Source organism: Plasmodium cynomolgi, chromosome 3 (genome assembly GCF_000321355.1).
Source record: "Plasmodium cynomolgi strain B DNA, chromosome 3, whole genome shotgun sequence".
NCBI classification, from domain to species: domain Eukaryota; phylum Apicomplexa; class Aconoidasida; order Haemosporida; family Plasmodiidae; genus Plasmodium; species Plasmodium cynomolgi.
Window position 1 is genome coordinate 879,513 of NC_020397.1, and position 13,406 is coordinate 892,918.

At 37.7% G+C, this 13,406-nt stretch overlaps 2 protein-coding genes and 1 non-coding gene across 3 annotated transcripts; 2 read left to right on the forward strand and 1 right to left on the reverse strand.

Annotated features, from left to right (window-relative positions):
• Positions 1-51: 51 nt before the first annotated feature.
• PCYB_032910 (hypothetical protein) lies at positions 52-2,799 on the reverse strand (the record flags this gene model as incomplete). Its single annotated transcript, XM_004220963.1, has 2 exons — positions 52-2,365; positions 2,663-2,799. 2 exons carry the CDS (start codon positions 2,797-2,799, stop codon positions 52-54), a joined length of 2,451 nt encoding a protein of 816 aa, XP_004221011.1.
• A 5,126-nt stretch (positions 2,800-7,925) lies between these two features.
• On the forward strand, positions 7,926-8,655 carry PCYB_032920 (hypothetical protein; the record flags this gene model as incomplete). Its single annotated transcript, XM_004220964.1, has 3 exons — positions 7,926-8,032; positions 8,223-8,255; positions 8,457-8,655. 3 exons carry the CDS (start codon positions 7,926-7,928, stop codon positions 8,653-8,655), a joined length of 339 nt encoding a protein of 112 aa, XP_004221012.1.
• A 2,524-nt stretch (positions 8,656-11,179) lies between these two features.
• Positions 11,180-13,244, forward strand: PCYB_032923. The gene has a single exon. It is a non-coding gene; the product is annotated as an SSU ribosomal RNA (ribosomal RNA).
• The last annotated feature ends 162 nt before the right edge of the window (positions 13,245-13,406 follow it).

Here is a 13,406-nt window from a genome sequence, read left to right on the forward strand (position 1 = left end):
CTCAGCGCTAGTCGTTGTGTCTTTCTTTTGTGCCACTTGGGCGCTTTAGCTTTATTCGCCATCGTCATCTCCGTTATCATAGTCATTGTCGTTGTTATCGTCATCCTGATCCTCCTCGTCATCCTCATCATTGTCATCTTCGTTATTATCATCCTCCTCTTCGTCGTTATCATCCTCCTCTTCATCCTCGTCATCCTCATCATCGTCATTATCATCCTCCTCTTCCTCCTCGTCACCCTCCTCTTCCTCCTCGTCACCCTCCTCTTCCTCCTCGTCACCCTCCTCTTCATCCTCGTCACCCTCCTCTTCCTCATTATCATCCTCCCCCTGACGGCGTTTCTCCCTTTTGCTTACACCCTCGTTGGACTCATTCGAGGAGTCGTGCCAACTTTCGCACTCGCTGGATGGCTCGTCCTCTGATTCCCCGGACCCATGGAGCAATTTTCGCCGCTTGGATGCCTTGGGCCCGCACCCATTCTTCAACTCATGTTCTGACTCTTTAATGGGAAGGGACCGAAACAAGCAGCTGGTCAGTATATGACCGACATGTACTCTCTTAACAACCTTTTTCATCTCTAAATTGAATATGCTTAAAAATCTGTCATAGCTGACTGAACAAAGGAAAATCCCTCCCCTGTGTAAACTTAGAGAAGATACGGCCCCATTATGGATTTTAAATTTATTGAGAAATAAAATTAAGAATTGATCAAAATTGTCTTTGGCCCACATAACAGGAAGGTCATTTCGCATGTGCGTTTTGTTATTACTTTGATATTCTTTGTAAAATTCGTACAAGCTTTGTTTGTTTTTAAGTAAAAAGGAGGGGTCTCCCTTCTTCTCTTCTTCACATGTTACTTTTTCCTGTGCGCATTTTTTTATATAAATATATTGTAGCAGTTTGTTCCCCGTGATGACTTCAAACTTGTAGACGTTTCCGTAGTTATCCGAGACGAAGATAATTTGGCTGTCCTTGGAGGCGAGTTTTTTTATGAAGTAATTGTTGCACTGTGATTCACTTGGGTTCTTCGGGGGGGATGGACTGGCATCCCTTTTTTCCTGTGTTTCCCCATTTGGGTTTACTATTGTTGTTTCATCCTCGCCTCGTTTTTGTTGCTGAAGTTTTTCATACATTTTTAAATTGTTGGCTTTCACTTGGTGGACGTTAAATTTGGCGTGGAGTTCTTCCTCTGCGCAGTGTGGCTGGGGAGCCAACTTGCGGGAGCGTCGTTCCTTATCTGTTTTATGTTCCTCTGTTTTATGGTCTGCCTCTCCGTTACGCGTTTTGCCTTGTTCGTTTGTTCCCTCCATTTCTCCCTCCTGGGTCTGCGGCTCCCCCTTGGACACCTTTTCCTCACACCCCACGTGCGAGCTGCTGCTTATACACGTAAACACGAGGTCGCTTTCCGAGTAGTTATGATCAAAACAGGAAAACTTATTTTGACTGATATTCCCCCTCTTGTAGTGATCATAAACGTAGACCGGCTTTGCTTGGCAACGCATATCATATAGAACAATTTTGTGATCATACGTTGCGGCTGACAGTATGTTTACATTGATGTCGTCTAAGAAGCTGACAGATTTTATTAAACTTTCGCAATTTAAATTTAGCAAAGTAGTTCCTATGTTTTTTGCTTTCCAAATGTAGCTGCCCGTGAATAAATCAAATACTTTTAAAGAATTTCTGTAGCCCCCGATGGCTAGTCTGTTTGTTAGTACCTCATTGACACAGGCAGCATCAATTGGGTTACTTAAGATGTAAGACTGGCAGATAGCTGATTCGGAAAGCATATTATCGAAGTGATAATCTGTGCATATGTCTTCCAATCTCACATTTGCATATTCGTTTTTTTTTATGATGACATTGTTATGGCTATTTTTTTCTTCAATTTGTTTGAATTCGATACACTGCAATACTTCGTCTTTGTAGTTTTTAAAATAAAGCTGCATTTTTTTCGTAGCATCCTTTTCGTGTTTCACTTCATCTTCCTTACTGAGATGGTACTTATTACGTTCATTGTCGCAGTCCCAATTTAGCACATGTACATGTCCGCCATTACTCACGGTGAGGAGAAGTCTATCATTTTGCAGATAATTTTCATACACTCCATTTTTTACATTTTCACTTGTATAGAGGGGCATGTACTCAGCATAATTAGTATATCTCTCTTTTTCTTTATCGAGCAAATCTTTGTATATCACACTATGGTGGTGATTAAGCATCCTTGTGTAAATACAATTGTTGCAACTAAGAAATGATAGCAAGCACGTGTTGCTGATATTCGGGTTTGGTTCATCACACGGGAAGTCAAAACTTTCGATTAGCCCATTCTTTCTGCATAGCGTTATTTGTGACTCTTCATATCCTCTTTTAGGGGGTGGGTGGGGGTGAGTATGGAAAAAAGTGAGTAACTGGTGGTTTGTGCGTGACGAATGAACATTTTTTGGACAGGTATATACACCGATTTGCGGCGCTTCCACTTGCACGTCGCGCAAGCGGCAAGAGGGGCTTTCACCCAATATGGGCCAGTCAACACGGTAGCGCTTGTGGTGGGAAGAGCAAGCCGCTTTGCTCTCGCATAAACATCTACATATCATACTGATGCGCCTGTAGAAGTAGGGTATGTGCGCGCGCAACACGGTGGATATATATAAAATGTATTACCCGTATCCGCCAGACCACGTCACGTGGTTGATTGTTCTCCTCAAGTCGGGCTGGAGCGTTTGCTCAGAAATGGAGCTCTTGGGTCTGCATTGTACATACTTGAGTAGGCCTATCTTATCGGACGTAATTACTTGCATCGTTTCTGGTCAAATGATTTATCCGTTCACTTACGTTGTTTTTGCAACATGCGAGCCGATGCGGGTTAAGCTTAAAAAATAGTTCACGCATTTCTTTGGAAGCAAAAAACAAAGCGGCGCAGCAGCACAATTCACGCCAAGTGAAGTGCCGATCGCCTCAAACGATAAGTCGACGTAACCTATATTTTGTAGTTTCCTTATTTTGCATTTTCAGGGATGAAGTTAAAAAAACTGCGAAAACAATGAGTCCTTAGGAGTTTATTTCCTACATTGATGTGAAATATATAACGGGAAAAAAGGGGCGCAAAAAAAAAAAAAAAAAAAATAATCGGCAAATATGCTGCATATATATGTATATAATAGCAGCCGCACAGAGATTACTCGTAGGCGAGAAAAATGGGCAAAAAGGGAAAATGCAACATGTGTTGGCAGCATGAAAAAAAAAAAAAAAAAAAAAAAAACGATTATACTACTGCATGCATTTTCGGAGAAGTTACCTAACCTTTTGAAGTGAAGGAACTGTTTTAAATAAATAGGTTGAAGTCCAGCGAAACGTTGCTGTATAAAATTGCTTCGAAGGTTGCATGCATTCTTACTGAAGTTGTTGAGAATGTTTTTTTGGGGGGAAAGCACTTTTAAAATATTTCACCATTTTAAGACGCTGCCGAGAGTTTTTTTCCCCCCTCCCTTTGTTCCGCAATTTTGTTAAAGAAAAGGGAAAATTTTGTGCATCACCTTTGCATTATCAGGTGATTCCATTTTATTCGATGGGGCCCATGCTGACCTGTATGGATATTTTTCGTTTAACAGTTGTAAACTATGCGTAAAGCAGTTTGATGATTCCCCCGCAAAAGAGGGAACCAAGCTAAGTATTCGTTGTTCCCTACATATATACATGTTTTAACGGGCATATTATGGTGGACATTTTTTAATCACTTGCTGTGCATTTTTCATGAAGGGAAAGAATTGTGACATGGAGCCTCTCCTTTGAGTAGCGCAATTTTTATTTTCGTAAGCGATATTTTTTTTTTTGCAGAAATGTTTCCTTTTTGGGTACTTCGTCTCTTCGGTTTGTCCATGCAGCAACGCAGCTGTGGAGCCATTTGGTTTTACTTTGCTACTTGTTGATTCGTCAAATGGCAGAACTGTGCATCTCTTTTAGTTTACTTTTTTGATGATCGAAAATGTGTTGCGCGTTTTTTTTCCCTTTTTTTAACATTTGAGCATTCTTCAAAAGGCGGCATGGCACACTTTTTTTGGCCCCTTTTTCTTGACTTGGTTATTTTTCCTTCGATATGGTGACGCATTTTTGCATGCCATTTTGGCTAGCTGTTTGCAATTTTTTTTTTTTTTAAATCACTTAAAATGTATATATTAAAAAAAACAAAAATTGTCTGCCATTTGTGAAACATTTTCTTTTACAATTCCCTAGTTGTACAATTCTACAAACGTTTATTTTGCAAAAACGTAAAAGAGAAAATTAAACACAGTCCTGTTGGTAGACAAATTCGTACATCATAAGTGTCTCATTTTTGTAACGCTCTTTTAGCAAAAGTGACTCGTATTGGAGGGGAAGACTTGCCGTTAAGCTGTTTATATAGTAAAAAAAGAAAAAAAATCCTTTTTTTTTTTTTTTTTGTTAAAAAACTGCTATTTTGCAAAATGGCGAATCCAATCGTTGGCTGCATGACAACTTTGGCTAATTTTATAGCAGACATTTGCAATGCTCTGATAAGTTGTGTGGACGGTTCATGCAAGGCTTTAACGTGTCAGTAAAGGATGGGAATGTTTTTTTTTTTTTTCGTGAAAGAGGGACAGGTGACTACTATGAAGGGGACACCAGGTGTAGTTCTGCTTTTAGCTGAAGAGTGATTTAAGAGGGGAAAAAATGGGAAGAAAAGGAAGACCAATGGAATCTTTGGCAGGTAAGCAACTCAGAGGAATTCATTTTTACAAGAGTTACGGATAACCTTTTTATCTCTGAAGATGCTTCTCGTTCGAAGTGATTATTTTATTTTATTTTATGATTTTTTTTTTTTTCGTTTGCCGTCCGCATAGTTCCGTCTGCACGGAAGTTGTACAAGACCGTTTTTTTCGTTTTCTCTTTCTTTTTTTTACCACGTCTGTGTTAAACTCGAACTGTGTTAGATTGCTAATGTTTGAACAACTCGGTTAGAAGGGGTGCTTTCCTTTTTTTTTTTTTTTAGCCATTTCTATCGGTGTGACATCTAAAGAAAGTGTGCTTTTAAGCAAATACGTATGTTACAATTGGAAACAAAAGGGGGAGCACGTTCTTTTTTTTTTTTTTTACCGCTAAAAAAAAATAATCCAAATGGTGGCCATACAGAATAGTGTCATATGAATTGTATAAATTGGGGGAATCCGATTCTTCCTGTTGTGCTCTCCACTTCTGTGCAGCTAATGCTCAAAAGGGATTATGCGTCCCTCTAAGCGGTGCACTAGCCTAAATGAAAAGGAGTTTTTTTTTTTTTTTAGGTGGAACAACGGTGCTGTTTTATAGAAATGAAAGCTCCTGCATTCGGGTAATACATGCATGGTTCGGCACACAATTGAGCTAATTGAATTAGGCGAAACGGTTAAACTAAATGACGCGCGCTCTTTTATTGCGAAAGGATGATCCGAGAAGAGCTCATTACGCGCAGTGGAGGCCCCCAATGGTGCATTCCAATTGGATAATATAAACACAGGTGTGACTATGCGAATGTGTTGGTGAAGAAGCGCTACCAATTCATCGGTCAGATTGATGCACCTCGATAGATACAATTTTTTCAGCTTTTCTTCCAATTTTTAGGAGACAAAATTAAAGTGGAGGTGGTCCTACAAAGCAGGCATAGGAATGGTCCGTCGAATGATGTACACGAGTGAACATGCTCATTTGTACAGGAGAGTGCGGGGAATAGTCACCCCCCGGGGTAGTAAGGCTTTTTTGGATAACTCCATATTGGAGAGCATAAAATGAATTATTTTTTTTGTTCACAAGAAAGTGTCACCAGTTGGATAATTCAGTCATGTCCACTTTTTACACCCCATGTAGATTCATTCCAAGCGGAAGTTAAAATAGTGTCCAAGTTGCATGCAAGCAAAAGGGAACCTCGTCAGCAGTTCATCCCCGGTTTAAGTTGGTTCATATGTAGACCTACATACGTGCGTGTTAACCCTACTAGTGGTTCCACTGTTTATTTATTTTTTTTTATCGCTTTAGTAGATAGCTGATGTGGGAAAAACTTTTATGACAAGTGGCACTTCCAGTGTGGGGTTTCCAATTGGAAAGAATACGCATGCACATTGTGCGGTGCGTTTGAAACGTCTAGGAGTGGGATAAAGGGGTAGGAAAGATATAGGACCTCCGGGTAATGCTATAACTTTTGTGCGACCATTGCGATTTACACTTTTGGGAGTAAAACATAAATTAGTTTCCCATGACGTTTTCTTTCTTTTTCCCATTTGATGTGGCATCGGGGAAGCATACATGAAGGTATCTATCGCATGCCACCTTTTCAGAGTCAAAAAGGTCCAGTAAAATAAGAAACATAAGTTAACAGATGAAGGGGTAAAATTGATGCGCGTTATGTGACACGTAGTCGGAAGATTAGCCAAAATTGGGGCGCTCAAAATAATTCGTTAGAAAATCTTCCCAAAGAAGTAGCACTTTCTTTTCATTAGAACCCGAATTTTGTTATGTGTTTGAAAATTATATCGATTTAGGAAAGTGAAACGTGACAAGTTCGCAAACGATTGCACAACTTAGAGCAAAAATAGTAGAATTTGGGGGGTTAGAAAAAATCTAACTTTCTCTATATTCAGAAAATGCAAGTGCATTAGAAGTTTTACTTTTTTATGCTAATTGGAAAAAAAAAAAAAAAAAAAAGATGTATATACTGTTACATTTTCCCTGTTATTATAATTTTACAATGGATGAGTAATTTGCCGTTTGACCACCTGGTTGGCATTTCCTCATTCCAACGAACGACCAGCGTTAAAAAAAAAAAAAAAAAAAAAGAAGTTAATGTGCAGTATGTATTACTACGATTTATACAAAAAGGGAGACTAAATAGAAGGTAAGGTGGGAAAAAAATATGTGAAGAGAAAATTACAACTTGGATGTAATTTTTTTTTATATAATTTTTGAGAAAATTGCTCATTTCAGTGCTTTCAAAAAATGGGGAACTGAGATGGCCACGCTAAAAAAAATTGTGTGTAAAATTTGTTTACTGCCAAGACGGATATACACGTGCGCAGTGTGTACACATTATATATGTATACACATATGTACAACTTTTTTTTCGAGAAAGCGAGTGGGTGTAGGCGTAATCAGGGGCCCCGAATCGAGAAAATAAATTTCAAAGTCTGTAATGAAAAATTAACTCTGGTACGTTTACCTGTAAGAAACGTCCTAGATTTGTAACCATTTTGAACTGAGAAACGGAAATAGATTAAAGCGAAAAAAAAAAGAAAAGAGGTAAAAATAGGGGTAAAAAGAAAGGTAAAAAGAGAGGTAAAAAAAAAAAAAAAAAAAAATTAAAATAAACTAACCAATACGTAAACGTTACCTTTTATTTACCAATGTGTGCTTCCGTTTCGTCAATTCTCCAACTTTTTTGAGAAATTTCAGAAAAGTACACCCTTAGGAATCAGCATTTGAAAAAATTAGCCAAAGTATTGTACAGACGTATGTGCGAATAGGCGCTTGCATAAGTATAGCACACAAAATTTGAGTACACGCGCTAAGTGAGAAGCAAGTCGGTAGGAATTACCCCTCGTTCCAGCGTGAAGTAGAAGCTCCTCATTCTCATCCTTTTCAAAATCTGCGTTTCTGCCGTACAGCATAGTATATAAGAAAATCATTTCCCATTGCACTACTCCCAACCTCCACTATAATGCTCTCAATAAAGTTTTTTATTTTTTCTTTGATATGGATAGTTCTATACGTAAGTTTACACGTGTGTGCACTTGGATTGGGAAAAAGAGTTCCCTGTTTTTTGGTGGGGTCATGCCAAGTGCGTGAGAGGTCATGTTAGGGTGATCGTTCATACGTGTAAATTTGCGCGTTTGCCCACGGAGAAGTGCACCTGCGCGTGGGTATCTTTATTATATGGCACGACTTAATGGCAGTGTGCCTGGTACATGGAGCTCCGTCCAATGTTAAATATTTATGTTTCGTTTTGCAGTGTGAGAGGGCAAAGGACAGTTCCTTTTTGACGATCTACAGCAAGTAGGTGTATGAGGGATGCTGTCCGTACCAGGCAGATGCTCACATGTGCGGCGCACGCGAGATGGAACCGAGGAAATCAATTTCTTCATTAAGCAGAACCTGTGTAATGAATGTGCACGCGCTCGTTTTAGCATCTCCTTACATTTTTTTCCTCCTTTTTTTTGTGTCTTCTTTCCCCCGTTTTTGTTAGATCGCCCCAAGAATTGTACCGTCGTATTTTGAGGTAGGGAAGCAGGAAGAGGGCGCCTAAAATAAGCACTCGACAGTTTTATACTTATAGTAGCATGTTCCATGATGGACGCTGGGTGCATGAGCCCTTTGGAGTTCTCTTGAAATGTTCTTTTATTTATTTTTTTTTTTTTTTTGCTCATTTTTGGTCCATCCCCAATGCATCCACTTTGTCATTGCCTGTTCACGTTTACAGATTGGAAACTCCGGAACCATGGGGAGATTCCCAAACGTACGAAATTACCACCAAAGATAAGTCTGGAAATTTGATTACGACCGTGTTTAACAAAAATGCAGAGGCGTTGTATTTTTACATAAATAGAAGGGCATCGAAGGGGGATGGACCAAGCAAAGGAAGGAGCTCCAAGTTGAGAAAAAGAAAAAAACAGAATTAAGTTCTATCACATTGGGTGTGAGAAGATGTATTTTTTTTTGGGGGGTATTTTTTTTAGTTATGTTTACAAAAATTTGTCCACGTTTTTATTTTTTTTTTTTGTGTTGTCAAGCTGCTCATCCGCAGGTGAGCTACACTGTGAGTGCACTTTTATTTCGCAAAAAAAATTGTAGAAGTTTTTTAAGCGTTGTGTGCACATGGGAAAAAATGAAACAAACATGCATGCTTGCTTACATGCGTGTTTATCTACGTGCACACTCCCGAATGGGACGTGTGTGCGAATGAAGCCCATTTTTCGTGCAGACTCACGGGGACATTTTCAAATAGGTGTTAAATTTGTTCCTTTTTTTGTGCAAAATTGTTCGATAAGATAATCTGTTTTTTTTTTTTTACTTCAAATTGACTTAAAAGGAGAAAACTAACGACGCCATTGCGTTGAGAGTCAGTCGGTGCCACACAGCGGCGAGCGTTAATAAGCATATTCGCACTGTGCGGTGTTGCAGTTCGATATGGTGCACTACGTGGGTGCACTACATCATCATCGTGCTTTTATTGTTGCGTTTTTTTTTATGCGCAAAGGAAATTTGCACATACATAATGGGGACGTGTGTGGTGGAGGAGGCGGTTGTGCTGGGATATGTTCGCGAACAAATGAAAGTGGCCGCGCTTTATACACAAAGAAGTGGCGTTATTGTGAGTAACGTGGCGTGGGTCGGATGGCGTCACCAAACAGGGGGATTGCGCTCACTTGTATGGTAGGTAAACATGTATTGCAGTGTAAGACAGGATAACTATGTTTTTTTTTTAAGTGGTTATTTATGTGCGTGCGTAAACCGTAAAACAGCGCATATCATTTCAGGAGGAACAACACCATTTGGACGCTACGTGCGCGTCTATTATTTTGTTCGAGCAGGTGGTGGTGTCTTCTCCAAAAAGGATTTCAAAAAATTGCTATGACGTTGACAGTCATTTATTATTTTTTTTTTTTTTTTCCAAATAAAACATTTAAGCGTTTTTTCATGCAACATGGGACTTCCCTTTGGATAAATTAAATTGACAAAAATTATTTTTGGGGGAATGGAGGCCGTACGAGTTTTGAAAAAAAAAAAAATTCCGTTAAGTTGCAGATATACAGATTAAGTGCAAAGGGGGGGATGAAAATCAAATGTTCTTAACAAGCGGCGTAAAAATAAAAAAAATAAAAAATGTAAAACTTAAAAAATGAAAACATTTTCCCAAAATATTGCTAACTTGTTGCCATTATGCTATTATTATACCAAATCACTTTTCACCAATTTTGATGAATATGCTTGCGTAGCACGGCAAGAAGTGTCAAATTTTATGTGGACAAAAATTTTATAGGCTGAAGTGCGTGGTCCATTTGGGATGGCATTTTTAAATGGGGCTAATATTTTGCCCATGCTGATTATGGGTAAGCAGTGGAGAAAGATGTCCGCGAATTTTTAATTTGGATAGCAATACATGCAAATGTAGCAGATTGCTTTAGTGGATTTCTCGCATAAGTGGATGGATGCTTGAGCACCGTTTTAGTGGTCTCATTGAAAAGCACCTCTGTATTGAGCAAAATCGTAAGAAGAGAACTCAAAATATCATCAAAAATCAGAAGAAAAAAAAAACCATTTTTCTTTTATAATAAATGGGTTAAACAGAATTTCTTGGCTTAAAACGAAATTTCAAAAAAAAAAAAAACTTTAGCTATTTTAAAACGAAAAAAAAATGAAGTTAATTGTGAATTTCATTATATAATTTAATTTTTTGCAAAAAGAAAGTATTTTAGCTGTAATTTTTTTTGTGCATGCAGCAAATAAAGCAATTTCTAGAAATAAGATTAAATTAGAAATGTATTTATAATGAAATTGCATAATTTTGTTTATTTCGTTTTTAGGTAAATCATAAAAATATATTTTTTTCATAATAATTTATACTATTTTTCACCTTTTACTTTTAATATATTAATTGTAATTTTGTGAAAAGACCAATTATTGGCTGGATTTTTCATTATAAGGATGAAATTTTCCTAGCAAATAAAAAAAACTAATTTTGCAATAATTAATTAAATAATAATTTATTGTGAAATTTCAAAGATGATACATCTGTTCAATTGTATACTATACAATTTTTAGTATTGCTTCTAAAATGCATCATGCTAAAGTAAGGAATTTTACCTACAAGAAATGATTTCAGAAAATTTTCGTAACTTCCCCAAGTTTGCAGGGTTTTCCCGAAATCGCTTCTAATATATGGTTTATTATTCTTGCAAATTAGTAGGTGCAATAATTCCTATCATAAAGTTATATAGAAACATAACTAAATGATTAGGAAAATAACATAGTAAAACATCAGCTGTTAAATTGTTAATATATTATTATTCGTAATGAATAATAATTAATATTAATGAAACAATTTAAACAATCATTTATATAGCGAAAGGATTAGAAGATGAAAAGAATTTTGCCAAGTGGCAAATTCCGTTTCACGCTTTCCTTTGTTGCCATGTAAATAGTAACCTGGTTGATCTTGCCAGTAGTCATATGCTTGTCTCAAAGATTAAGCCATGCAAGTGAAAGTATATGCATATTTTATATGTAGAAACTGCGAACGGCTCATTAAAACAGTTATAATCTACTTGACATTTTTTCTATAAGGATAACTACGGAAAAGCTGTAGCTAATACTTGCTTTAGCACTCTTGATTAAGTTCTTGAGTGTGTACTTGTTAAGCCTTTTAAGAAAAAAGTTATTAACTTAAGGAATTATAACAAAGAAGTAACACGTAATGGATCCGTCCATTTTTAGTGTGTATCAATCGAGTTTCTGACCTATCAGCTTTTGATGTTAGGGTATTGGCCTAACATGGCTATGACGGGTAACGGGGAATTAGAGTTCGATTCCGGAGAGGGAGCCTGAGAAATAGCTACCACATCTAAGGAAGGCAGCAGGCGCGTAAATTACCCAATTCTAAAGAAGAGAGGTAGTGACAAGAAATAACAATACAAGGCCAATCTGGCTTTGTAATTGGAATGATGGGAATTTAAAACCTTCCCAAAACTCAATTGGAGGGCAAGTCTGGTGCCAGCAGCCGCGGTAATTCCAGCTCCAATAGCGTATATTAAAATTGTTGCAGTTAAAACGCTCGTAGTTGAATTTCAAAGAATCGATATTTTAAGTAACGCTTTTAGCTTAATCCACATAACTGATACTACGTATCGACTTTGTGCGCATTTTGCTATTATGTGTTCTTTTAATTAAAATGATTCTTTTTAAGGTCTTTCTTTTGCTCCGGCATTTGAAGATCTTGTTACTTTGAGTAAATTAGAGTGTTCAAAGCAAACAGATATAGCATTGCGCGTTTGAATACTACAGCATGGAATAACAAAATTGAACAAGTCAGAATTTTGTTCTTTTCTTATTTTGGCTTAGTTACGATTAATAGGAGTAGCTTGGGGGCATTTGTATTCAGATGTCAGAGGTGAAATTCTTAGATTTTCTGGAGACAAACAACTGCGAAAGCATTTGCCTAAAATACTTCCATTAATCAAGAACGAAAGTTAAGGGAGTGAAGACGATCAGATACCGTCGTAATCTTAACCATAAACTATGCCGACTAGGCTTTGGATGAAAGATTTTAAAATAAGAGATTTTCTCTTCGGAGTTAATCTCTTAGATTGCTTCCTTCAGTGCCTTATGAGAAATCAAAGTCTTTGGGTTCTGGGGCGAGTATTCGCGCAAGCGAGAAAGTTAAAAGAATTGACGGAAGGGCACCACCAGGCGTGGAGCTTGCGGCTTAATTTGACTCAACACGGGAAAACTCACTAGTTTAAGACAAGAGTAGGATTGACAGATTAATAGCTCTTTCTTGATTTCTTGGATGGTGATGCATGGCCGTTTTTAGTTCGTGAATATGATTTGTCTGGTTAATTCCGATAACGAACGAGATCTTAACCTGCTAATTAGCGGCAAATACGATATATTCTTATGTGGGATTGAATACGGTTGATTTGCTTATTTTGAAGAAAATATTGGGATGCGTAAAGTGTCCCTTTCCCTTTTCTACTTAATTCGCTTATCATACTGTTTCTTTTTCGCGTGAGAATGTATTTGCTTGATTGTAAAGCTTCTTAGAGGAACGATGTGTGTCTAACACAAGGAAGTTTAAGGCAACAACAGGTCTGTGATGTCCTTAGATGAACTAGGCTGCACGCGTGCTACACTGATATGTATAACGAGTTACTAAAATTACGATTCTGCTTGCAGATTCGTACTTTTCCTCCACTGAAAAGTGTAGGTAATCTTTATCAATACATATCGTGATAGGGATAGATTATTGCAATTATTAATCTTGAACGAGGAATGCCTAGTAAGCATGATTCATCAGATTGTGCTGACTACGTCCCTGCCCTTTGTACACACCGCCCGTCGCTCCTACCGATTGAAAGATATGATGAATTGTTTGGACAAGAAGAAAGGGGATTATATCTTCTTTTTTCTGGAAAAACCGTAAATCCTATCTTTTAAAGGAAGGAGAAGTCGTAACAAGGTTTCCGTAGGTGAACCTGCGGAAGGATCATTAACATGGAACGAATAGAGGCGAATGGCATCTTTTTCGTGGAGGTTGCGACAAATAGTGTGAAAGTTTGTTTTATTTGTTGAAACGTCGAAAGACATTTCGATGAATGGAATATACTTTTTTACCATTTTGTTCGCTTCAACTATGAATTATGTGATCATTCGC